General features: G+C 40.2%; 4 protein-coding genes across 5 annotated transcripts; 2 read left to right on the top strand and 2 right to left on the bottom strand.

Annotated features, from left to right (window-relative positions):
• Window positions 1-3,315, bottom strand: mia (MIA SH3 domain containing). Its single transcript, XM_054755714.1, has 4 exons — window positions 2,654-3,315; window positions 2,452-2,585; window positions 947-1,048; window positions 1-851 (listed from the first exon to the last, which is right to left on the bottom strand). Exons 1-4 carry the CDS (start codon window positions 2,775-2,777, stop codon window positions 828-830), a joined length of 384 nt encoding a protein of 127 aa, XP_054611689.1. The 5' UTR covers window positions 2,778-3,315; the 3' UTR covers window positions 1-827.
• Window positions 3,108-13,351, top strand: bicdl2 (BICD family like cargo adaptor 2). Of its 2 annotated transcripts, XM_054755710.1 has the most exons (10): window positions 3,111-3,306; window positions 5,898-6,320; window positions 7,345-7,560; window positions 7,758-7,874; window positions 9,485-9,631; window positions 9,769-9,915; window positions 10,128-10,202; window positions 11,340-11,422; window positions 11,491-11,605; window positions 13,049-13,351. In XM_054755710.1, the coding sequence occupies exons 2-10, from the start codon at window positions 6,075-6,077 to the stop codon at window positions 13,217-13,219; spliced, it is 1,317 nt and encodes a 438-aa protein (XP_054611685.1). In that variant the 5' UTR covers window positions 3,111-3,306; window positions 5,898-6,074; the 3' UTR covers window positions 13,220-13,351. The 2 variants fall into 2 exon arrangements, with proteins under 2 accessions (XP_054611686.1, XP_054611685.1); XM_054755711.1 differs by lacking the exon at window positions 9,769-9,915 and having other exon boundaries at window positions 3,108-3,306.
• si:dkey-71l1.1 (uncharacterized protein LOC569883 homolog) lies at window positions 11,524-19,515 on the bottom strand. Its single transcript, XM_054755712.1, has 10 exons — window positions 19,386-19,515; window positions 18,779-18,978; window positions 18,605-18,672; window positions 18,051-18,143; window positions 17,868-17,969; window positions 17,652-17,757; window positions 17,353-17,475; window positions 17,191-17,267; window positions 16,670-16,772; window positions 11,524-16,597 (listed from the first exon to the last, which is right to left on the bottom strand). Exons 2-10 carry the CDS (start codon window positions 18,960-18,962, stop codon window positions 16,455-16,457), a joined length of 999 nt encoding a protein of 332 aa, XP_054611687.1. The 5' UTR covers window positions 18,963-18,978; window positions 19,386-19,515; the 3' UTR covers window positions 11,524-16,454.
• A 228-nt stretch (window positions 19,516-19,743) lies between these two features.
• Window positions 19,744-24,262, top strand: fdxacb1 (ferredoxin-fold anticodon binding domain containing 1). Its single transcript, XM_054755375.1, has 5 exons — window positions 19,744-20,128; window positions 20,211-20,367; window positions 21,034-21,237; window positions 21,361-21,519; window positions 23,085-24,262. Exons 1-5 carry the CDS (start codon window positions 19,951-19,953, stop codon window positions 24,244-24,246), a joined length of 1,860 nt encoding a protein of 619 aa, XP_054611350.1. The 5' UTR covers window positions 19,744-19,950; the 3' UTR covers window positions 24,247-24,262.
• Window positions 24,263-24,640: the final 378 nt, after the last annotated feature.

Below are 24,640 nucleotides of genomic sequence, written 5' to 3'. Positions count from 1 at the left end.
CTCTATAAAATTCATTTTTTGTTAATAGTTTCTGGTGTCTGGAATGGATTAATTGGATTCCTGTGGGGAAAGACCGCTTTGGTTTTCCTACGTTTCAGTTTTTGTCAACATTTTTACAACGAATTAATAACATAAACCGAGGTACCACTGTACAGAGTTAAAATGCATTTAAACAATATTAGTTAATATGTGTATTATTGGGCCGCACGGTGGTCTAGTGGTTAGCACGTTGGCCAATACAGGAACAGCCTGGAGATCGGGAAGACCTGGGTTCTCCCCTGGGCATTTCTTTGTGGAGTTTGCATGTTCTCTCTGTGTGTGCGTGGGTTTTCTCCGGGCACTCCGGCTTCCTCCCACATTCCCAAAAGCATGCAGGTGAGGTTAATTCCCACATTCCCAAAAACATGCAGGTGAGGTTAATTGGCGACTCTAAATTGCCCATAGGTATGAATGTGAGTGTGAACGGTGTTTTGTCAATATGTGCCCTGCGATTGGCTGGCGACCAGTCCAGGGTGTACCCCGCCTGTCGCCCGAAGTCAGCTGGGATAGGCTCCAGCATGCCCCCGCGACCCTAATGAGGATGAAGCGGTATAGAAAATGGATGGATGGATGGATGTTTATTATTCTGATTACAGTTTGCACATGGAGATATAAAGTGACAAAATCAGAAACAGCTCTCAGTATGATGCAGTTCAATTTTACACCACTGCAAAATCCAACAAAAATATCTTTGCATTCAATTGTCATGTGTGCGTAATGAAATGGCAGGTGGGTGTGTATAATCCTGTAATCTTGTACGGTTGAGCTCTTCCTTTTTGGATGCCAGTTCAGTTACAGTAGAAGTCCCATTTCTGCAAGAAAAAAAATTTATGAAAAGAATTACCATGAGCTTTTTGTTGTTTGTTTGTTCGTTTTTTTTTTATTGTGAATTACTGTGTTGACCCACAGTTGTCTTCACTTCTGTGTTAGCCGGCATGAGAGGATGCACCTCCTCCACCACAGTGCTGGGAAAGTGACCAAGACGAGCCCCCTGCTCTCCATCCTGGACCTGTGAACATGTCATTCACGACATTTCTCGTGAGGATTAACTTTCATAGGTGAGAGTCGGTACCTGCATATTGCACGTGTGGACAAAATTACTGGGACTACCTTAATCAATTGATTAATGAATCAGAGGCTCGATTAGGGTGATTTATCAGTCATTTGACCAAGTCATTTTGGACAAATCTATGCTGTTTGGACCTTTTTTGTTCTAGAATGACTGTGTCTTATGGTGTATTAAAGCTCAAAAACCCATGGTCGGGTGACAGGACCTGCTTGCTCTTTTCCAACGGAAACAAAATTGATGCACATGGTGCAAAACAGCAAACAAAAAAACAAAAACAAAACAAGAGCACCGACAGGAAAATATGTATGTGAAATCAAAAGGGAAACCAAAACTGAAGTCCAACCTGTCATGTCGGACTGTTTCAAAAAGCTTCCCAGAGGCTTTAACAGCTGCAAAGGGGAACCCTTTATTTTCCTCAATTTCCACTTCCATTACGTGTAAATACCTGGCGCCCTAATACTTTTTCTCATAATGTATCCCATAAAAGCGTATGCCAGTCGTAGGAGACAGCTTACACTATTGAATTCAAGATACAACTCATTGCAAAACAAGAAGGTGGTGTCCGTTTTACCTTACTGCCACATCGTTTCTTTGAAAAGAATCACACCTTCAATGGAGGTAAAAGATTAAATATTCATTTATCCCTTTTATTCATCATTTACTTGTATTTATGATTTCTATGCACTTTCTGCATGTAAAACTATAATTGAAAAAACTATAAAAACGTTGACTACAGTGTCAACCGCTGATGACATCACAGACGAGCGACGGCATTGGCTACATGGTCCTGTTTCTATGTAGTAACAAGCTAAGATGCTGACAGCAGGGAAGTTTTCTGATAAAAATACATTAAGAACACAGTCTGACTCATGCCTCTACACTCATCATGCAGCCAACCTGCTGCCATAGACTGCTACTCTGGGCATCTCATTCATTTTTGTGCAATAAAAGGAACATACCACAAATGTAATTTTCTGTCTGGGTATTGTTTCTTCGAGCGTGTTATGACCTGGAACCCAGGCGCCCAGAGGCGGCTAAAGTGTAGGACTTGATAGTCGCTACACCAGGGATGTTCAAAGATTATCCACAGAAAAATTCAAGGATGCGGGGAACTATTTAATATTCTTCACTTTCTGTTTCTCAAACATATTCTTAAATATATTTAAAGATACAAAGAGTTTTACAGTCAAATTTGAATTACACGTGGCACTAGTCCTAGTAATAATAATAATAATAATAATAATATGCTGCCAGCCAACAAATAATGAGCAGTGGGTGGTAAATGGCCCACGAGTGCGCACTTTGGACACCTCTGGTTGTATGCTTCGATTGATTTTACTCACACTTCCTGCCCAGAAGAGGTTACCAGTGTCCTGCAGCATGGCATAGACATAAACAAGCTGCCCCTGTCTGAAGGATATGAACCTGCAGTCTTCGGGGTTATAGTCTTGTGTAGCACGAGCTATCAGGATGGCATCTGTACAACAACAAAATAGTAAAATAGTGAAAAAAAATGCCTGTTGGTATTTTCATGTAGGCACTTACAGCTGCAATCCGAGTCTGCACAGAGTTTCCGGGTAGAGAGTTTAGCCATCTGTCTTCCAGCATCAGAGGTTGGCGAGAGCAAAAGGCCAAGTGAGACAAACAAATAAAAATTGCAAAAAGTCATGTTTGCACCCACTGATCCACTATGCTCTTCTACTTCAGAGCTTAGCCTTTTGTAGAGGTGTTGTGATGGCGTACACTATTTCTAGGTCCCCCTCACTCCCTCTTCTCCTTGCTTACACAGAAGTCCTTTGAAAGTGCGTAAACAGGATGGAGGGATGAGGAGGAGGGGGTGCTGATTTGACAACCTCATGCCTGTGTTCTGACCTCCGCCCGCCCCCTTTTTTTCCATCCCAACCTGGCCCGCTGTGCTCTCACTCGAGTGTGCATTCATTCCTTTGAGGCCATCCCTGTCTGTTTTTTTTTCCTTTCCTTTTTCAGCCGCTAGGTGTCCTCTTGCCGCTCCTCACACTTTTATATCTCCCTTTCTTCCTCACCTCTCTCTATAGTGCAAGAGGTGGAGCTTCCATGTGTATTTACATTCTGTATCGTTCCACTGCCAAGGGAACCAGCTGAACCTCTCCTGCGCAAACACACGCACACTCTCACCTTACAGGAAGACTATTACTCTTTAGCGTGAGTTGGACTTTCAGGTAAGACTGAAACTGGGGTTTTTTTTGCTCCATTGCTTACATCTGATTGTCACAATTTCCTTAGATTTAAAATGTACTTCAACATGACAATATTGTAGCAATCAGATTCAGAAGATGATGATAAAATACCATTCATGATGAATTCATCATTTGTTATAATTTATCCTAACTATATCCTAACTATTCGCTACAATATTCCTGTTAGCTCTGTAACATATACCTATGCGTTGTACAATGTTTCTGTACGTTTTTAATTCTGTACCTATCATTTATTCATTACTCTTTTTTATAGTCATTGGGGCCCTCCGTACCCTTTTTTTTTAAAACAAAATGTGAGTATGTGGTTCAGGCCACTTTTTTTCCTGCTTTGGAAATCTGTTAGCATAACTTGGCAGTTACATAGCTATGTTTATATACAGTATCCCCCCCAAAAAAGATTTGAAATATTAATGTTTATCGTCTTCTAACAAGTGTGAATATGAGAACATTATAGTTCCTGCACTAGATAAAGTCCTTAAAATCCTCCTGGGGGTTAGCACCTAATAACTGAATCATCTCAACACTTTTCCTGTAATTGATAAGAACATTATGCAACATTTAATACAGTTTACTTCTTTATCAGAAAACTGCACTTGGGGAGAATTTTGCCCATCAGCCACAATCGTTATATGAAACATGAACATGTACTTCTTTCCCTTTTCTGTGTGGTCTAACGAGAGAAAATGAGTTAGTATGAGCCAGCTAACATTGCACATCATGGGAGGTACCTATTCCGACTATGAAGCCCTCTAACAATGTTTTATTGTTTTATATACATGCTGTGATCATGCATTAACAAGTACAGTATCTCGCCATATTTTGATGATTTAAAACATTACCGAAACTTCCTTCGCATGGTAGCGTACTCGACTTCCGTCAACAACAGCAGCATAGAAACAGCGACGACACTTACAATGTCCGCTTTCATCGGAATGGCTGTGTCTTCCAGCAGAAAACTTGTGCTCCAGTCGTCAGGTAAAAAATGCTGACAGAAAACGATCATCTTGTTGAGTCTTCATAGCGAAATTGAGAGCCAGTAGTATCCACTCTTCCATCTGTCCCGTTGCAGTGGCTAGTAAGGCGTTGTGTGTAAATATAGTTTTTCGTGTTAGCTGCCACAATAACAATATCGCTGTAGCTTGGTTATTATACAGATCAGGTATGTAAATGGAACACTGTTGGCGTTTTTTTTTTTAGGGTTTTTTGTTAGGGCTTTAGAGTCAAAATAAGTACCTCCCATGACGTGCACTGTTAGCTGGCTCATACTAACTTGTTTTCTCTCGTTAGAACGCACAGAAGAGGGAAAGAAATGTGTTCATGTTTCACATAAGGATTGTGAATGATGGGCAAAATTCTCCCCAAGTGCAGTTTTCCGTTAAAGCAGTAAACTGTATTAAATGTTGCATAATGTTCTTAGCAATTACAGGAAAAGCGTTGAGATGATTCACTTATTACGTGATAACAATCCCCAAGGAGGATTTTAAGGACTTTATCTAATGCAGGAAATATAATGTTCTCATATTCACACTTGTTAGAAGACGATAAACATTAATATTTCAAATCTTTTTTGGGGGGGATACTAAAATAAAAAAAACAAGTGCAGTTTTCCTTTAATACTCACATCTTTGTCGTGAAAAGTGTAACTTTCAGCTTCATCTCTAAAACTACTGCATCCTCGGCTGAAACTCACAGTAGTGGTGCTGCTGTCACTACGTTTGTTGTGACTGTGAAAAAGGTGGACACCTTCTTATCCGCTCTACTGGGGTAACTCCGTGCCAACAAGTTTGTTTCGCTCCCATCTTGCGGAATCAATGAGCACATGTGCAGTAACATGGAATAGTCCATTTCATGAGACAGGAGGGGCAGTTTATGAAAGATTACGCATTTTGATGTAGTTTTAGGCACGTGAATTAAGACTAAAATGGTAGTATGTACTTTAAATTGAAGGAAAAAAAAATCAACTGCCTGTGTTTGCCTAATGGTAAGTCCGCCCCTGGATGTACAGTATGTCAATGTAACTTTGTTAAGCATGTTAGAATTTAAATAAACCATCACCAAATATAATGACAGAAATTGTAGGTGTGTGTTAAGCTCAGAGGACAGATACTGCTAAAATGTCTTTACAATGATCAAATCATCAGCCACAGCATAGGCCACAAATTGTACAAGTGTACCTAATGTTATGTCCAGTGATTATCTGTTTCATGAATAAAGAGTAGTTAGAAACAACTTTCAAAACACTATACTGTATTTTGTTATCCTTAATGGAACAATGCAGATACTGAAGGAACTTTTGTTGACTTTTTGTGACGTGTTTGGAGGACAATCACCGTAGAATTCAGGAGAGGAGGGAACAAAACAATGATAATAGCTGAGTTGGAATTTCGGTCAGAACATAACAAAAGCGTCTGTCAGACAAAGGAGTTTGGAGGAGATTAGATTACGAGAAAAGAGTTAATGGGATACCCTCATAATCTTGTCTGTCCTGTATTTACAGTTGGTTCATTATCTGCTGTGTGTGTGTGTGTGTGTGTGTGTGCTTGTCCACACAGGAAGGGTTGAATGATACCAGCATCAGCACCACAGGGAAAAACATGGATTAATTGGATTAAATACCATTCCGGAAAGCCTTAAGGAAATAAATGAGAGTTGTTCCTCCGGTGTGTGAGCACCAACCTATCTTGGACCTGTGATGATGTCCTCCGACTGACTTCTGCAATTTTGAGACCATGTTCACCCCCAAGAAGAACAGTCTTCCTTCCCCCAGCTTGGAGGACTCCTTCTTCCCTCTCTCATCATCCTCTTCCATCTCTCTTTCCTTCGCCCTCCCCACATCCACGTTGGCTAACGGTAGCATCGACACTGGAGGGGGCATAGAGACAGACCTGATTCTGGCAGCAGAGCTGGGGCAGGCTCTGCTGGAGAAGAATGAGGAACTGGCCGCCGCTCTGGAGGAGAAGGAGAGGGAGGTGGAGGTAAGATTTATGTCTAATTCACTGTACTGTACTGTAGCTAAGGAGCAAAACATTCAAATACATTTGCAGTTATTATTGTTGCAGAAGTGTTATTATTAGCATAAAATCAGTATCCAGCAACCACAACATTAGGTACACCTGCACAATCTAATGGGGTCCAATACATGAGATGCAAAAGCATTAATTTATACTGTGGATGTATTGTTGTAATGTGCACATAGTAAATCAAAATGTAGCATAATATAGCTCTCACTATGATGCAGTGTAGTTATACAGTTGTGCAAACTGCCGCCACAATAATAAACCTATTACATGAATACCGCTTTGACAGTGTCCATCAAAAGTCAGCATTATGATCTTTGTGAAGTCAGAATTCTTCAAACAAGCTCTTGCATTGACTCTCTTTAAATTGTGTACAAGTACCTTATGCGGCTGTTGCGTGTGCATTAGTACACATGGAGTTTAAATCGTTAGAAGGCAATTATAATTTCCATCCTCCCTCTTAAAAACACCCCACTGACATGTTGCATAATCACAAAGTAGAAGCCTAAAGTAGTCTCATAAAAGTAACTAATCAATAAAAGTAAATAAGGAAATAATTAAATATACAAATTAATAATTTTATTTGTAGATACCATAAGTATAATTTGAAGTTATTTAAATACTACTAAACATATTTTTAGACCATGTCCTCAATGAAACAACAAATCAAAATGTATTTTTAACTGAATTTTATGAATGGGCCAGTGTAAAAAAATATTCAAATGACAACAAATTTCAGTTGTCATTTTTCATTACAAATTACTTTAAAATGTATAATTATTTATTCAATGGAAAAAGTACAGTACAGTATATACTAGCAATAGTAACGCAAACACATAAGATATACTAATACATGAAGGCAATAATTAGAAACAAGGTTACTTAATCAGCATTTTTATTTCAATTCTTTCTGCTTTGTAATTTATTATATTGCTTAAAAATATTTTTCGAAATTACAAAAACGCTATGGTCCATGTTTCAGACGTTACAGCAGGAGAAGCATGTTCTGCAAAGAAGGATGGAGATGAATGAACTAGCATCTGGACAGAAGGAGGCCGAACTGAACGGAGATTTGGCCGCCTTACGGGCCGAGCTAGAGCGTCATCAGTGTCTCGGTCGGGACCGGCGAAGAGATGAGAGCGAACAGCTGACCCAGTTAGCCAATCACAACCAGCGTCTGGTGGAGCAACTATCAGAGGTGGGTTTACATAATCACCCATCAGGCAGGTTTTCGATCCTTGAGTCTCGGTGAGAATGTTTTGACGATGCAGTCACACTGCTAAACATAGCGCCAGGAAACAGTTCACAACAGGAGCAATGCAGGCAAACAGGCTCGGTGAGTCTCTAATTCTTTTGAACGTTCTTTCCACTTTTCCCTCTGCCACCCATCTATAGGCTGTGACACTGGAACATACCTTGAGGACTGAGATTCGTACCCTGAGAGACGAGATGGACGAGTCCTCTTTTAGCCGGAATATCAGCTCCACACAATTAGAAAACACACAAGCAGAGGTATAAATATTACTTTGACATCTTCTGAAGGGACAATACCACAGAAAGTAAACTTGGATATACTTTAGAGTAGTCCATGTACAGCTTGTACAGCATTAAAGATTGACTATCCACTGAAAATGTCAACACACGGCCTTAATTGTCTAAATAGCTGGCACAACACATGAGTATTAAGATAATTACGTCTTGCCTACAGCAGTAGCGTCATAGACTACCACCTAAATATTCACACTTTGGACATGTCCACTTTGAGGTGTACTCACATGTGTTGCCAGCTATTTAGACAATAATGGCTATGTGTTGACTCATTTTCAGTGGATAGTGAAGCTATACTGCTATACAATCTGTACACCGACTACTGTAATTTCCGGTGTATAAGCCGCTACTTTTTTCTTAAACTTTGAACCCTGCGGCTTATACAGATGTGTGGGTAATTTAAAGCCAAATTCTAATCTCGTGACATCTCCTTTACTTCAGAACTAATACTAATTGTCTAAATACTGTACCACTGGCGAGCCCGTGAGGAAATGGTAGGTCTTTCTTTGACAGGAGCCAATCACGAGCTAACAGTAGAACACTAAACTCATCACACAGCAACTTAACACTCATAAGGTATACCTGAGAAATATACAAAGATATATATATGCTTACATACCAATATGAGTTTGGAATGAAAACAAAAAAAACTGTTTTAAAGTTTTCCCATAATCCATTGCATTGCAATGACGTCATCCTCCCTCTGGGCTCTTCTGGCTCCCCCTGGTGGACAGAGGCACATTGCAGCGTCATGCATCCATCAATGCATTATCTATGCCGCTTGTCCTCCAATGAAATGCTTTGCTCAGACTAAATGCATTATGGGAAAACTTTGAAAGGGTTGGGTTTTCTTCATTTTAAGCTTGCATGTTTGGTACATGTTTGTATATGTATTAGGTATAGCTTTTCAGTATTAAGTTGCGGTGTGATAAGTTTAATGTTTGTAAGATGACACCGTGAGTCAGACGGTGTTATGTTGAGTGATGACCTCCTGCAATTTCCAATGCGTTGACAAGCTTGTTGTGAGTTTTTTCAGATCTCATTATTGGTTTCTGTCAAATAAAGATCTGCCTGGTCCTCACTGACTTGTGCGCTCCACGATATGCCTTTTTATGACAATGACATATATGGCTTATTTATTTTCAAAATATAAAATACTATTTATATTTATCGATATTTTATGTTTAAAACAACCAGACTCATGCAAATTGAGTGGAGTTAATCGCGGTAACATTTTGTGATCACATTCATAAAAAAATGATAATTCAATGATAATTTGACTACTATTCACAAATAAACCAAAAAGTAATAATAACAGCTAATTTTCAATCATTCTAATGGAAAGCGCCCGAGTTTGAACATTTCCAAAACTTAAGCTATACTACATTTTCCATAAATGTACTGGAAATAGTTTTCTGCCCTTGCAACCAAACGATGAATACATAACCTCCTAATGTAATAGTATTTGTGGCAATGGCAGTCCAGTATCCATATTGAATACCTCTCAGTCAATTTTGGCCGCTTCTTGTCCTCCATTCAGTTGTTTTCACTCTTGACCTTGTCTTTCGATACAGAACCGCATTTTGAAGGAGCGTCTGACACACATGGAAGCCCAGCTGAAGGCCTCCTACGAGGACAACGACAGGCTGCGCTCGGAGCGAGATGTCCTGAGGGACAGAGTGTCAGATCTGCAGGTCCAACTGAAGGAGAAAGAGGCAGAGGTTAGCATCTGGGTGGCACTGGGTGGTCTCTCAGCTCCTTACTAACAACAAGCCACTAACACACAAAGTCAGTGATTGCAGTGATAGATCTTTCTGAGTGTCTCTGTGTCACTTTGTGTGTGTGTGTGTTTGTGTAGATAGAGCAGGAGCAAGGGGTGGTGTTTGAGTTGCGTACCATGAATCGCTCTCTGCAGCAAAATGCCCTAAGCCTTGGAGAAGAGAGCATCCTGGACATTACACACACACAACCTTTGTCACTGCTTAGTGAAATTCAGCAATCCCAGGTACAAACTATGCACACATATACACGGCGCCAACTGCTGGACACAACTTATGAGTGTGTTTGTGTGTACTAACCACTAATGACCTTGCACTGACACCCTGCTTTTGCTGACTTTAAACTACCCAATGATTGCCTTCACTTCCAGTAATGTTTGTTGCAGCTCATGTAATGTGAACTCATACTCAACTGTAACCACCACTTCCCTCTACCCAGGCCAAAGATGCACTCCTGGCACACTCTGTGGTACTGCAAGCAAGAGATGATGAGATAACAGCACTAAAAGAAGAGGTCTGTTGCAACTGTGTACATTACAACCACCGTATAAATATAAACACAACACAACTTGTACACAAAAGGTCCACTTGTGCATCTAAACTCCACCCATCCACCCTCAATACAACCTATCCTGTATAGCGTTAAAGCGCCAGCCACTACACTACCAATGGCTTGTCTCCAAACAACAAATTAAATTTCATTTGCAATTTTACACTGTTAATTGTGCACAGTTTTAGAGTTTGACGTTTGGATTTTAACTGAATGTTTATTCATGAGCCTGTGGGAGGAAAAAAAATCAAAAGTCTCAAAAAATATTTGGCATGGCTGTTGTTTACATGTCATATTTTTTATATTTAATATTATATTATTATATATTTGTATGTGGGTCTATCAAGCAAAAAATCCTAGGTTTGAGGTTTCAATTTTAACCCAATGTGTACAAATGGGCCATTGTTTGGCATTATATTTGGTGTAGTGGCCACTGTATTTGCACACACACACACACACACACACACACACACATTAAATGGTGTTTATATTATATTTTTCATCATTTATACATATTATTATATTGAGATGGGGGTCCACCTCCTGAATCAACAAATCCAAATTTCCAAATGTTTTGAATGTATTTATTTTGTTTCAGGTTTGATATTTAATTGAATGTTTATGAATGGGCCAGTGTGTAAAATGTTAAGTTGTAATTTTTAATTAAAGTTTATTTAAAAATGTAAAAATATTCGCTGAAACATTATAATACTTTTCTTTAAGCAGTTTAACATTTAAACAGAGAGAGTAGGTAAATATGTTAATATATAATTATAGGAGTTAGTCAAAGTAACCCTCATATAAAACATAGCAGAGTGTTGTAGCAAAAACTCGGCTGCAATAAGTATAAAAAAGATTTTTTAATCAGCATTTTTATCTGTTGTAATATTTACTTGGACTTTACTGTAAAGACAGAAAATCCCATACGGGAGGCCTCCAATACTTTGCAGTATGTGTATCATTGCAAATGCAGTACAGTACTGGCTCTTTGTCAAGTTTAGGCAGGGAAATGACTCAGATAAGATTGTCATCAGATGCTCAGATTAATGTGTGTCACAGAGGATGCAAATGTTCCATGATTATTATCTTCATACTTCTCAGTTGAAATGCCAACAAGAAGAGCTGGATTTACTGAGGAAGGAAATCGAGCCGTTTCGACGCAATCCGGGACAGCCGAGTTACAGGTGATGCTTTGCCACATTTTTCCGTAAGAATCACAATGAATTTAACTAATCAACACATGACTGCACAGTTCCTTAGAGAATGAGCTGGCCACAGTGAGACAGGAGAAAGACTTACTGAATCAACAGCTTCTCAACACCATCCAACACAAGGTGGCGCTGTCTCAAGAGCTGGATGCTTGGCAGGTACCCTGAAATAGACTCTGACATTTACTCATATTAGGTACAATTTAAGAGAGCTGTATCAGAACGTCTGATTTCACAAACTATAGAAAGGGAGAGGCAGCCACAATGTATCCTACCAGGCATCCCATGGATGTTGCCATGCATTACTCTCTGTGATCCAAATTGGTCATTTATTATCTTTGTATGGTCAATGCCAAAATTTTTGGGAATTATTAATTTTCACAAAGTCTGCTGCCTCATTTTTTATGATGGCAATTTGTATATACTCCACAATATTACGACAAGTGATAAGATGAATGGGAATTCATTGCAAATTCCCCTCTTTGTCATGAAATTGAACTTAATACCCAAAAAAACATTTCCACTGCATTTCAGCCCTGCCAAAAAAGGACCAGCTGGTATCATGTTAGTGATTGTCTGTTTAACATGGGTGAGAGTATTGACAAGAACAAAGGCTGAAGATGACTGTCATCATCACTGAGTGAGAATAACAAGGCTGGAAGCTTTAAAAGGAGGGTGGGGTGGGGGGTGCTTGAAATCTTTGCTTCTCCTCTGTTAACCATTTACCTGCTGCAAGGAAACATGTGCAGATGTCATTGCTTAGCACAAAAAGTGCTTCGCAGGCAAGAATATTGCTGCTAGTTTATTAAGAACTGCAAGAAGAGAAGTTCAGTTGTTGAGAAGAAGATTTCAGGGCACCCAAGAAAGTCCAGCAAGCGGCTGGACTGTCTCTGAAAGTTGATTTCGGGATCGGGGCACCACCAGTGCAGCGCTTGCTGAGGAATGGTAGCAGGCAGGCGTGAGTGCATCTGCACGAACAGTGAAGTGAAGACTTGTGGAAGATGGCCTGGTGTCAAGAAGGGCGCATAGAAGATACGTCTCTCCAGGACAAACATCAGGGACAGACTAGTTGGACTCCTGAAGACTGGGATAAAACCGTTTTCTCTTTTGAATCCCTTTTCTGATTGTTTGGGGCTTCCTGAAAAAAGCTTGTCCAGAGAAGATAAGGTGAGCACTACCATCATGCCAACAGTAAACCATCCTGAGGTTATTCGTGTGTGGGGTTGCGTCCCAGCCAAGTTAGTAGGCTCACTCACTATTTTGCCTCAGAACACAACCATGAATAAAGAATGGTACCAAAACAAACTCTAAAAGCAACTTCTCCCAACCATTTAAGTACAGTTTGGTGACAAACAATGCCTTTTCCATCGGCAAAAGTGATAACTAAGTGGCTTTGGGAACATAGTAACATCTGACAAAAAGATCTAAAAACACTGAAGCAGCAAACGTTGTGAAAACCAATACTTATGTCATTCTAAAAACTTTGGGCCACGACTGTAAATACAGAATTTGAAATACATCTCCTTCACTGTGTCTCAATAGAATGTGTAACTAATGAAGTGTCCATCTTTTTTTCCACTATCTGTACAATTTGTGTGTCAGGAGGACATGCGCTTAGTGATCAATCAGCAGGTGCTGCAAAAGGAGGAGGACCGAATAAAACAAATGCAGCGGGAGCAAATGAGCACAGGAGGACTCCAAAGAAGCAAGTCTTTAAGACTGAAAGGCGAGGCAGGAAAAGGATTCTTCTCGTCTCTTTTCAGAGACAAGTAACACAGAAAGGTTGCCACTGTACAGTGACACAGCATCAGCAACAAGAAAATGTTTATATGTTTGTATTTATGAATGTACAGTATAGAAATATGTTCTGTTTTTATGGCTTTATATTAAAAATGGTTAACTGGATCTTGTGGACAACCTTTTTTAGCCTGATTCAAAATCTTACTACAGTCAAACCTCGGTTTTCAGACGCCCCAGTTTTCGTATGGTTCGGTTTTCGCCAAAAATGTCCGCTAATATTTTGCCTCGGTTTTCATAAAATATTGCAAACTTACAAACCAGGCCCTTTGCCATGTACTGTATTATTTCGTGAAATCGAGTGGAAAATAAAGCACCCTACGCATTGCTGACTCACTGTCCGTGCACTTTTCATTGAGTGCGACTGCTAAATAACCCACCATGGGGCCAAAAAAAGTTGCGAGTGGGAAAAATTGGCTTGGTTTTCGTAAGTTTCGGTACCGTAATGTCAAAGACCGAGGTTCCACACCGCTGTATAAGCCGCAAGGTTCAAAGTTTAAGAAAAAAGTAGCAACTTTAACACCGGAATTTACGGTAATGACGAAAATCAAGGTTCCACTGTACTTTAGACATACAGTAGTACCTCGCATAACATAAACCTCCTTTTACATAAATTCCACTGAACATAAAGAATTTATGTAAAGTTTTTGCTTCGTATTACAGAAGAAATTCCATATAACATAAGAGCGTCAAGTCAGTGCAAGTCTTTTTTTTTCAATCAACTTTATTAATGCCTCAAGTCGGTGCAAGTTCAGACTAACACTTGGTGACGCCTTCTGACGCATCACGCTCTCATTGGCTGATTTTCGAGGCACCGCCTCCGCTCTCATCTCATTGGCTGATTATCGGGGCACTGCCTATGCTGTCATCTCATTGGCTGAGTTATACAGCACGTAAGTGACTTTGTGAGAGACAGGCTTGTCCCTTCAAACTCCTTCCTCTTCGTAGTCCCCCTGAAACTAACTTAAACAATTAAGTTAAGCTACAAATTAAAATTTTGCACACAGCATTATCGTGTAGTGCGTGTGCGTTTGTCTGTGAAACCAGCTGACTCTTAGACTCTTTGAGTCGCGTTTCGACTCAGGCTAGTCTTCCTCCTCCCTCCTGCCTCCACTTGCGCTCCTGATCAAGACACCTCGTGAGTGGTAGAATTGTTGTTGTTTTTCAGTTTTATCCATTTACAGTAATCTTATTTATTACCTTATTTTATATTGGAATGCTATTCTATTATGTTTATGCTAACGTTGTCTTATATTTTCCCGCCATATTTGGTGGACTTTGAATATTTTGAAGTGCCAAAGGGGTGAGTTTGGGAAGATCTTGGAACGGATTAGGCTATTTACATGTATTTCACGCTTTGTATAACATAAAATCCCTATAACATAAAGGTTCTCGAAACGGATTATTTACGTTGTAGGGGCGTCTACTGTATTTCAACACTTTAAATTTAAATGAACATTTCTACAAACAACTTCCAACAATCAGGACTTACAAAGTCCTCAGCATTGTTTTCAGACATTTCATTAATTAGGCATTTCTGCACAATCTGTGTCAGCTGTATCGATGTTTTACAAAGATAATGCTCAATTTTGATTGACACCAATGGTGTAGAACTGTACGGCACCATTCAGATTTTGCAGGTGTAACACATGTTGATGCCAGGGGGTGGATTACTGTAGAGACAATAATACAGTTTAAAACGATAAGCGAAGAAAATAACCAGTTACTGTAACAGAAATAACAGTTTATTAAATTAATTCCAAATATGCAGTCAATCCCTTCAACTTCCCTCCATTGTTAAATAGCATATAAATAAGTAAATAACACATGACCCGAGCGTGCAGTAGTGCAGGTTGCATCGCACTGTATGATTCATACAGTATTTCCACATATACAGTATTTCCACATACAGTAATTGCTCCAATTAATGCCTCTAATCTATCTACCACAGAGTTGCCTGTTGTATGGTCCACAAACAGAAATAATCGCTGGGGTCTTTACTTGCCGCCGGGTCAAAAAACAATAACGTTAAGATCTGTGGCCGTAAGAATCCTTCTGATGTAGTTTCTATGAACTCCACAAGACGGCAGTAGTTGCATCTGAAGTATTATGAGTGGTCATCATTCAGCAGCTTTATCGCGCTCTACGTGCCCTTTAAAATGTTGGTTGCGCTCCTCAGCTGTTGGTATGAAACTCATTCGTCTTACATTTTAACTCATCAATGCTAATAATGCTGGCTGAGCAGTTTGCTCCTTAACACTATTACAACATTGGTTCTGTTACTGCCGTGTTGTATTCTTGTGAATAAATGGCTATGTGGTCAAAGAGTGCTATTTTTCCTTTCCCATTTCTCATACCCTCCGAATCCTCATTAAAAAATTTTAAAGTCATGATATACTGTACATCATTATCCAATTATCAACTGCTTCAAACGAACGCCCTGTACTCTTTGCGGTTTACGTAAATAAACAAACGCACCGGCTATAATTTGAGCATTTATGGTATGTTTCATATAGTTAATTACTTGGTCCTCTCATTGGTCTATAACAGCACCTTTTGTATACTTTTACGCTCTGGCATTGTGGACACACACATACAGCACTATTTTGGGTCCTTTGGCGACCCACACTTTTTTTCAAACAGAAGTGTTTGTTTATATGAAAAACCCACAAATTGTCAATGCTGTTCACTCATGTTAGCACAAAGGCCAACAGTACTGTACTAAACTAGTGGGACAAGAGGATATTGTCTATACAAAACAAGTTTATCTGCAAGTTAAAATTATATTAGCATTGTGTTCCAATATCAAGAAAATGAGCACACATTCCAGTAATGGCCAAAAACATAACAGTAGCATTGAGTCACTTGTAACAAAATTCTTAGTAGATCCCTCATGTTTGTGCTCCATAAGTTGATGTGGAAAGTCCGGTCTCAAAAAGTAAATGTGCCCCTCAGTAAGTTCATCTAATTATTCCCACTAAATTCAATGGCAACCACATAAAAAAAAAAACCTCCTCCTTTTTTAGAGGTAGATTGCAAGACAAGGATTCAGGAATTGTTCTCAGACTCAAGATGCAAACAATCTTGACAATCTGGTACTCAGCTCCGATGAGCAGATTCACCCACGTATGAAGACCTGGAAGCAGCTATCTTAGTGGGGTTTTTTTTCCTGACAAGTCAGTCAGTTGTCATTCCAGTAGGAAAAAGTGGACTATTGTCCCACATTGACACCGAGACCTACTTGCAGCTTGTCACCACGGTGGTTTACAAATGCGCCCATGATCAAGGTGGCAGGGAGTGGGCTCAAGCGCTTCTCCAGTACGCCTCCTATGATGCACCGACTGTTAATCATACCTGCAGGCATATAACACAAAGGTATCTTAAGTTATACTTGTGAGAATAAAAAAATAGGATAGAATACCATACCTCGAAAAACCATGTTGGCCTCTGGGAGTTCCATCTGATACCCAAATGAGGTTGTGGTTTCCTGAGTCCTAGTACTAGCTTCAAACTCCACCCCGACTTGGATCTGTTGACAACATGTAGGCAAAAATACTTTTTCATTAAACCTCAGCTTACATATTGACCGCATATAAGAGTATTTATCCTAGAAAACGGTCAGGGTCATCTTATATTTGAGGGCTAGCAATTTATTCTGTACAGTGTTCCCTCGCTACAACGTGGTTCACTTTACGCGGCCTGTTAAACAGGGTTTTTTTTGTGTGCAATTTTTTACAGTGTAACATCCCTTTCTTTTCTTTTTTTTTTACAGCGTATGAACACGCATTGTGATCTGTGTCCTGATTTGCTAAGGGAGAACACAATTGTGTTCTGCGTCCCGATTGGCTAAGGGGCTGTACGGACTGTACTGTGTGGCTCCTTAGTGCTGTATGTGATCTGTAACATTTAAGTGTGACAAACATGCAAAAAAAGAAGTACGTATGTACCTGTTTGTTGGCTCTGTGATAGTAGCTAGCATGGGCTCCTCCTTTCCCAGCATTCAGTGTTGCCACCCATGTTGGTCCTAAAACAAAAACGGGATGAAAAAGTACTGGGAGCTCCACCAAACACTGGAAAAAATACATTCAATTAAATGAAAGAATCCCAACTTGAATACTGTCCTGCCAGTGTAAGGATTCCACCCTCTTCTGCTCTGCCTCTGTGGTAGACAAGTTCCCCCCCTAACACCAGACTAGATGACACACTCTGGAGGAAGTGCGCCACAAGGATGACTGTCCCAAAAAACACATACACAAACAAAAATACATTAATGACATGATGAGCCTCACTCAATAACTCATTGTTATCCCGAGACAAAAATTATGTACACCTGCACAAAATACTAAGCCATCGATTGTGCAGGTGAACCTAATAAAGTGTCTGGTGAGTGGCACTGTCATTTTCTCACCTGATTCTCTAAGAACATCTGGGTTAGCCACCGTGACAGCGGCCGTGAAGTCGCTCCCTCTGTACTCGGTTTCAAACTGCCACGTTACAAACTGAGACTGCTGGGTCTAAAGTAAATTAGATTGTTTCGTTACTTATAGCAAATCACTTCATTTTCTGTGACAGAAGACAAATAAAGATGGTAAGAAAGATTTGTGAGATTTTTTTGTTTTCATACCTGGAACACGGATCTGGCTCGCACACGCTCAGTGAGATGCAGCAGAGCGTGAGCGTTCAGACTGCCTGAGGAATCCATCTCGCCGATCAAGGCAGGTGCATCCTACAGGTAGAAGAAGAAGATAGACAATGTTGAACAAAGCAAAGCACAAAAACGACTAAACAATAGTGATTTTCACCAGACCTTGTCCTTGCTGTAATCGTCAGATTGCAGATGCTCCACATGGAATCGATAGTACGAAGGACTGACGGCACTGAGGTGGAGAGTATGACTGACCTACAGACATACGCATGTATGACAGTCAAGACCAGGCTATCTATATAAACATATCTATTGTATCATGCAGTCCATGATCAACATTAAGTACACAATATACAGTATTGACCTGAATATAAGATTTAAAAATGTATTCTCAAAAAGACAGGGCTGTCTTATATTTGAGGGTCCAAAAATTGACATACTGTAAGCACTACTAGCTGTTATTGCACTGATACTGACAACATTATATATATATATATATATATTTTAGAAAGATACCTTTTAGTCTTAGATTTTTCCACGCTCTACATACAGTAGGTGTCTTATATTCAGGTCATTACGGTAACTAAACCTATTATAAAAGCTATACAAAAAATGATGCCTTTACAAATGATGACAATTTACATACAGCTCATAGATGGGGCAGGTGTACCTAATGTTGTGGCTGCATCACGGTAAATATGAATGGTAAGCATCACCTTGAAGAAGCTGCTCAGAGTTTTGTTGACAATCATCTTGACGCCCTCAATCTGTTGAGGAAACACATCTGGAGGTGTAGAAAGAAAAACTGGTCATAAAGGATCTATTGAATGTATAGAAAATTATTACTATTAGAGTAATTTTCTGGGTTTACAGTTTTGTACGAGGCCTACCTTTGCAGCTCCTGTGAAGGGAGTGAAAGCTGCCTGGGTTAGGTAGCCGTCCATCTCTCCTCTCCCAGCGTGGTGGGCTGTACCAATGAGCAGGATGCGCATCCCAGCGAGAAGGAGGGTGGTCCGTGGAAAATGGCCAGTGCTGGTGGCCCGGACCGGAAGACAAAGCCAGAACACTGCCCATGGGGCTGAAAAACTCCCTATGGAAAACAAACAATAAATTTTACTTATAGTACTTTTATTTTCCAAACACAACCTCCCAGACACCGGCCACAAATTCAGATACAAAAGTACAATGTAATGAACCCCGTAACAAAACCTAAATAATGGATAATATTTTAAAGGAAGAATTTTGGATTAAGGTCCTGAATTCATTGTGCAGGTATAATTAATGTGTGTGCTGAATGTGCAGGACGAGCAACATGACAACAAAAGGCCCACTAACAATTTGAGTTTAAAATACTGTTTATGTAAACATATATTTGCAGCAATTACGGTGATGACGGATGTAACATCAGTACCGCTAGCTTGAATGACCTTAGCATCATCAAAAGCTGACGTCGAAGTATTCTTTTTTTCTGCTGTCCTACCTCAACTAAAAAAATACCTTATATTCCTGGGACAAATGGGCAGCCATAAATTGTGAAGACTGTCAGGTGAATTAATATGACGAGCCGCTAAAAAAGGAAAGGGGCTGTTCCTCCAGCTGTTGTGTGTCACTAGATAATGTGTCCCATTAGAAACATGGGCATTACAAAATTTGTTTCTTAAAAATTTTACGGGTTTCTTAAATATTTACGGCTAAGTATAAATTAAAATTATGTTATTCAATAGATTTAAATGTATCAAATTAGGATTTTATCAATTATCTATAAATATGTAGATGAATGTTTTTACGTTTTTGGAAGTGGGGAATTTAATATTTAGGGTTTTGATTCCTGTCCGGAGTCCTATTGCGGAAACACGGCATACCAACACAGGCGGTGTAGGTGATCTTATTAGCCGTAAATCACGAAAAGGTCAGATGGATTTTAATCCCACAAGACTTACAAAAACGAATTGTTCATACTAAAATATGGCAACAGAATATACCAATGAATTAATTATGTATATATACTAACTAATACGCACCTTTGTTCGAGGGTAGAATAGTTTTTTAAAACAACCAGGTGATGTCTCGTTCAATGTCAGTATTGCTGGTGGGAGAAGGGAATTTCTCCTTTTCCGCTGCTTTGTGTAGCTTGCAAGCTCCATCGCAGATGAGCGTCACGGCCACTTGTCTGCAATCGCAGGAGGAGGCACTGCGGCAGGAGGGTGCATCCAATAACATTCAGACCATCAAGGACTCCGGTGAGGGTTGAGCTCAATGAGATTTTCGATATATCATGTGTGTTTTCCCTGCACATTCTGCACCTTTTAATACGTCTTGCAGGTGGAAGGGTGCTGTTCGAGGTGGACAGCACAAAGCTTGAGGAAAGTGTGTCCTTGCAAGGCCATGTCTTTGACCGTGTGGTATTTAACTTTCCACACTGCGGGAGGAAGAGTGGTGTTAAAAAGAACCGTCAACTTCTTAAAGACTTCTTTCTCAGGTATAATTCACCGGGATTTATCTTTTGAAATGTCTACTGTAGCAAGTCCATTATTGTTATAATAGTTATGTTGTAAACGGTACAATCAACAGACACACAATCAGGTACATCAAAATCTGATGAGATGCAACACTAGAGTTCTGTCAAAAGGTATTCATTTAACAATGTGGGTTTTTTTATTGTCCCAGTTTTGTGATAATTCTACTATTTTGCCCATTCAGTTTCAGCTCTGCTTCTTCCTACTTTTTTGGACATGTTGAATTGTGTAAGTGTAGATGTGATGTTTTTCAATGCACGTTTGAAACAAACTACACTAATGTCTTTTAAAGGCAGCTCTTGAACTGGAACATGCTAAATTGTGAAGGTGTGCCTAATGTTTTGTACAGTCTGTTGTACATCCATCCATTTTTTACACCACTTATCCTCATTAGCGTCTCAAGTGAGCTGGAGCCTGAGGCGGTGCACACCCTGAACTGGTCACCAGTCAATCACAGGACACATACAGATAACCATTCACATTCACACCGATGGACAATTTAGAGTCTCCAGTTACCATGCACATTTTTGGACTGTGGGAGGAAGGCAGTAACATACAATCCACGATGCACCGTGCTGCCCCAGTGTGTTGTATTTACCTGAATTCTGTTTGTGTCACTGTCCCTCCAGCTGCATTCAAGTGCTGACTGAAGACGGAGAGGTCCACATTTCCCTGTGTAATGGACAAGGCGGGACGCTGGCTGACCAGCCCAAGCGAGAGTGGCACAACAGCTGGCAGGTGGTCGCTATGGCAGCAGAGGCGCACCTCATCCTTAGTGACGTCCGCCCTTTCCAGAGTGAGAAATACCACAGCTACAAGTGCACCGGATACAGGTAAGATGTTAAGGTGAGTGTTAAAACAGACAAGATGACACAGTCTATTAAATATGTAGTTGGAGTTTTTTTGTTAATAATAATAATACATTTTTTGTTAATATTCAATTCCATTTTGTACAGGAGCCAGGATAAAGGCTTTCATTTGGAGAACGCGTTGCTCCATGTGTTCACTCGCAGCGTCCCCTTCAGTTGCCCTCAAGTGTGTAAAGTGGAGGAAGTTGTTGAAGCACAGAAGGTCCAGTACAACATACCAGCAGAGCTCAGTGATTTCATGTCCAGGTATTGTAACCTCCTTTTAGCAGGATTATGTGGAAACCACTGACATGTGGTGAAGTTCATGGCTGTTAAGGCACCGCACCTAACTCCCTTGGAGGTTTTATTTTATGTTAATACAGGTTTCTCATAAGGAAGGTAACAAGAAAAGGATGAGAATAATTCACTGTAAAAAAATAAATAGATAAATTAAAAAAAATTCTAATTGTTTTAAAATACTTATTAGTGCCATTTATTAACTAACTGCAAAACATTTGCGGTCTTATGTTTTAACTTGTATATGAAGTGCAGTACTTTTTTGTTGTAAAAGTCTGATCACCTCCTGCTGATTTTCCATTTTGGAAATGAAATTCATTCATTCAATATCTTAAAACACAAAATGGCAGGCACCGTGATCCAACTCGGCTGGGCTTGCCCACTCGGCCGAGAGGAGACTCTTTCGGCAGGTTTATCTTTGGTTTCTGCCCTTTATTTCATCAGGAAATGTGCAAATTCAACCATTTTTACTAAAGAAAGTGTTAAAAAGGATTGGCATAATACAGAAAATACATTTACTACACAGTTCAATGGACAGATATTCATATTTTTATTTCATGTTATAATTTTTATTTTTTTTTGTATCACCTGCCTCCCCTGACCGCAAGTCACTGGTAGAAACTTGTCAGGGAAATCCTTGCAGATAACCAAGACAAGTACTGGACTGTATAACTACTCAAAGAAACAAACTCAACCACGCCAAGATTGTCTTACTCGCGAGGAGAAACGGAGGGACGCACCAGAGTTGTATCCCATACCGCTCTGGATAGCTCTCCGAAAAAACTCTCTCTTTATTTGCTATTGGGCGTTCCCTAGTTACAGGAGAGTTCAGCTTCTCAAGGAAGGGGCCTACTACAGCTGAACTCTGTGTCTCTAGCTATGTGTGTGCGTCAGTGTAGTGATATCATACATGTGTGGTTTAATTAATTTTCTAACATCACAGAATGTGAAAAGGAGCAAAAGACCTTGAGCACCTCAACCTCCTCCATGTCTCTGAGTTACACAAGACTGACCCCTTTGATTCCCCTCACAGGGCCTGCTTACTCCCTTCTATACACAAGAGTACAACAATAATATATTTATAAAGTGGGTGATAACATATATAGATTTCTCTAACAAGGCTCTTGTTTGAACTGATGCTGCAAATTGCAGCTGCTCTCGTTCATGGTCACATCACATTCTCACACGTGAAAACGTATGAGCGTTTAGTACATTTTCATAACAAAACCTTCACAGCAATAGAAACACATTCTTTCACAAAACTCAAGAACTAAAACTACTGCATTTGAAAGTTTATTAGTATAGCGCCCCCCCCTTTCTTTTAGTATTGGGAGAAGGCTTAAAAATATACATATATGTATATGTATTTTGGGGGGGAGGGGTGTGAATAATACATGACTCTTATACAGTACACAGAGTTGGTATCTGTGAAGGTGTAAAATAGATGCTGATCTGAATTAGGATTGTTCAACCTTGGTCTCCACTACAGACGGTCCTTTCTAGTGGGTTACTGTGTTGTTCTACTCTTTCCTCAGGGAGTTCCTTTCATCAGATTCTGGCCATCCTGTCAAACTGGTGCAAGACTTTCTAATCGAAAGGCTACAGGAAAAGTGGGCTGTCACCATGGCGACACAGACTCCTGCTTTCCTCCTCACGGTTGAACAGCTGCATACATGCTGCCCTGATATTAAAAACACACTCTGCTACTGGATTCATGCCTGCCAGAAAGAGCTGGACTGTGAAGCTTGTAGCTCCACAGATAAAGATGGGGGTAAGAAGTGTTCTGACATCAGGACAAATTGTGCTAGCTCAAAGCGAATGGACAAGGTGAGGACTAGTAAGTTATTAGATGGGAGAAAGTCACTGTGCTCTCCTGACCCTGAGGGGGACAATGCTGGTTATGTGCTGTGTCCGTCACTGCGCCCCCACATGGAGGAGATTCTATCGAAAAAAGGGTGGACTCATGGAGAGACAGAAGTGGAAGATAAACAGAGCTTGAATGGTGTGAAAAGCTTGCTGTTTGGCATCAGTGGTTTGGTGTTCCACAATGTTCCTATCAACCATTGGGCTCAGCCTGTCTTTCACGAGCTCCTCCTCTGTGGTGTTTTCCTTAAAAAGTATGAGCCAGCAAAAGTTCTTGAGGAAACTTTGGAGAAGCTGCTAGCTCCCTATGGTGTCTACATGGTTACCAAGCAGGAAGGCATGCATCTGATGGCCAAGCCAATGGGGTTGATTGGTAAAGTGCTCACAAGTGGCACAAGCAGCCAACTTAGCTTGAGTGTGTCTTTGAATTTGGACCTCCTGGCTGTGCTCATGTTCACTCTCCCAGACTGGCGACTACTTTGGTCACATGACCCACGTTTCTCGAAACAGTTTGAACTCCGCCCGTCACCTGGAACACCTTTCACCCCTTTCTCCCTCTTCCCTGAGCTCTTCAGTTTTGATATCAGTTTCTGGACAGGGACGACGTGGGACGAGAAGAAGTTCCATGCGCTGGTCCGAGAGGTCACCTGTGGGACGGTGGAGCACGTTAAACTCATTGACAGATTCTCACATCCGGACCTGTGCCAGACCAGCTACTGCTACAGACTCGTCTATCACTCACACACACACGCACTGTCTCACACTCAAGCCCTCCAGTTTCACAAACGCTTGGAGTCATTACTTTCCTCACGCTTGGAAGTCACAATCAGGTAGCAGCTAAATATTTGTTTTCAGAGCTGCAAATTACATTATAAAATAAGTCAGATGTTGTGAAACCGTGTTTACAATATGTTTAATTAAGGCTGAATATTTCAAATGGGACTGTTGATTGTACCAGTGAATTATCATTTAATCTCATTAGAAGTACTGTAATTGCAATATGCAAAGGATATGCTGTACTGTGCAGCCAAAATGACAAAAGATAAGCAACTGTATTCAGTGTACTGTTCAATATATGCAAGACTGTAACAAGTAGATATGTTTTCTGTGTCACAATTAATTTTATTTATTTTGAATATTTGAATGATTGTAGTGCAGTGCTCTTCAACCAAATTGTTCTGGGGGCCACACTTTAAGAAAGCTTAGTAATTGGGGGCCGAACTTCTCC

Source organism: Dunckerocampus dactyliophorus, chromosome 16, assembly GCF_027744805.1.
Source record: "Dunckerocampus dactyliophorus isolate RoL2022-P2 chromosome 16, RoL_Ddac_1.1, whole genome shotgun sequence".
Classification (NCBI taxonomy): domain Eukaryota; kingdom Metazoa; phylum Chordata; class Actinopteri; order Syngnathiformes; family Syngnathidae; genus Dunckerocampus; species Dunckerocampus dactyliophorus.
Note: the sequence above shows the minus strand (reverse complement) of the source record. Positions and strands in the feature narration are given on the sequence as shown.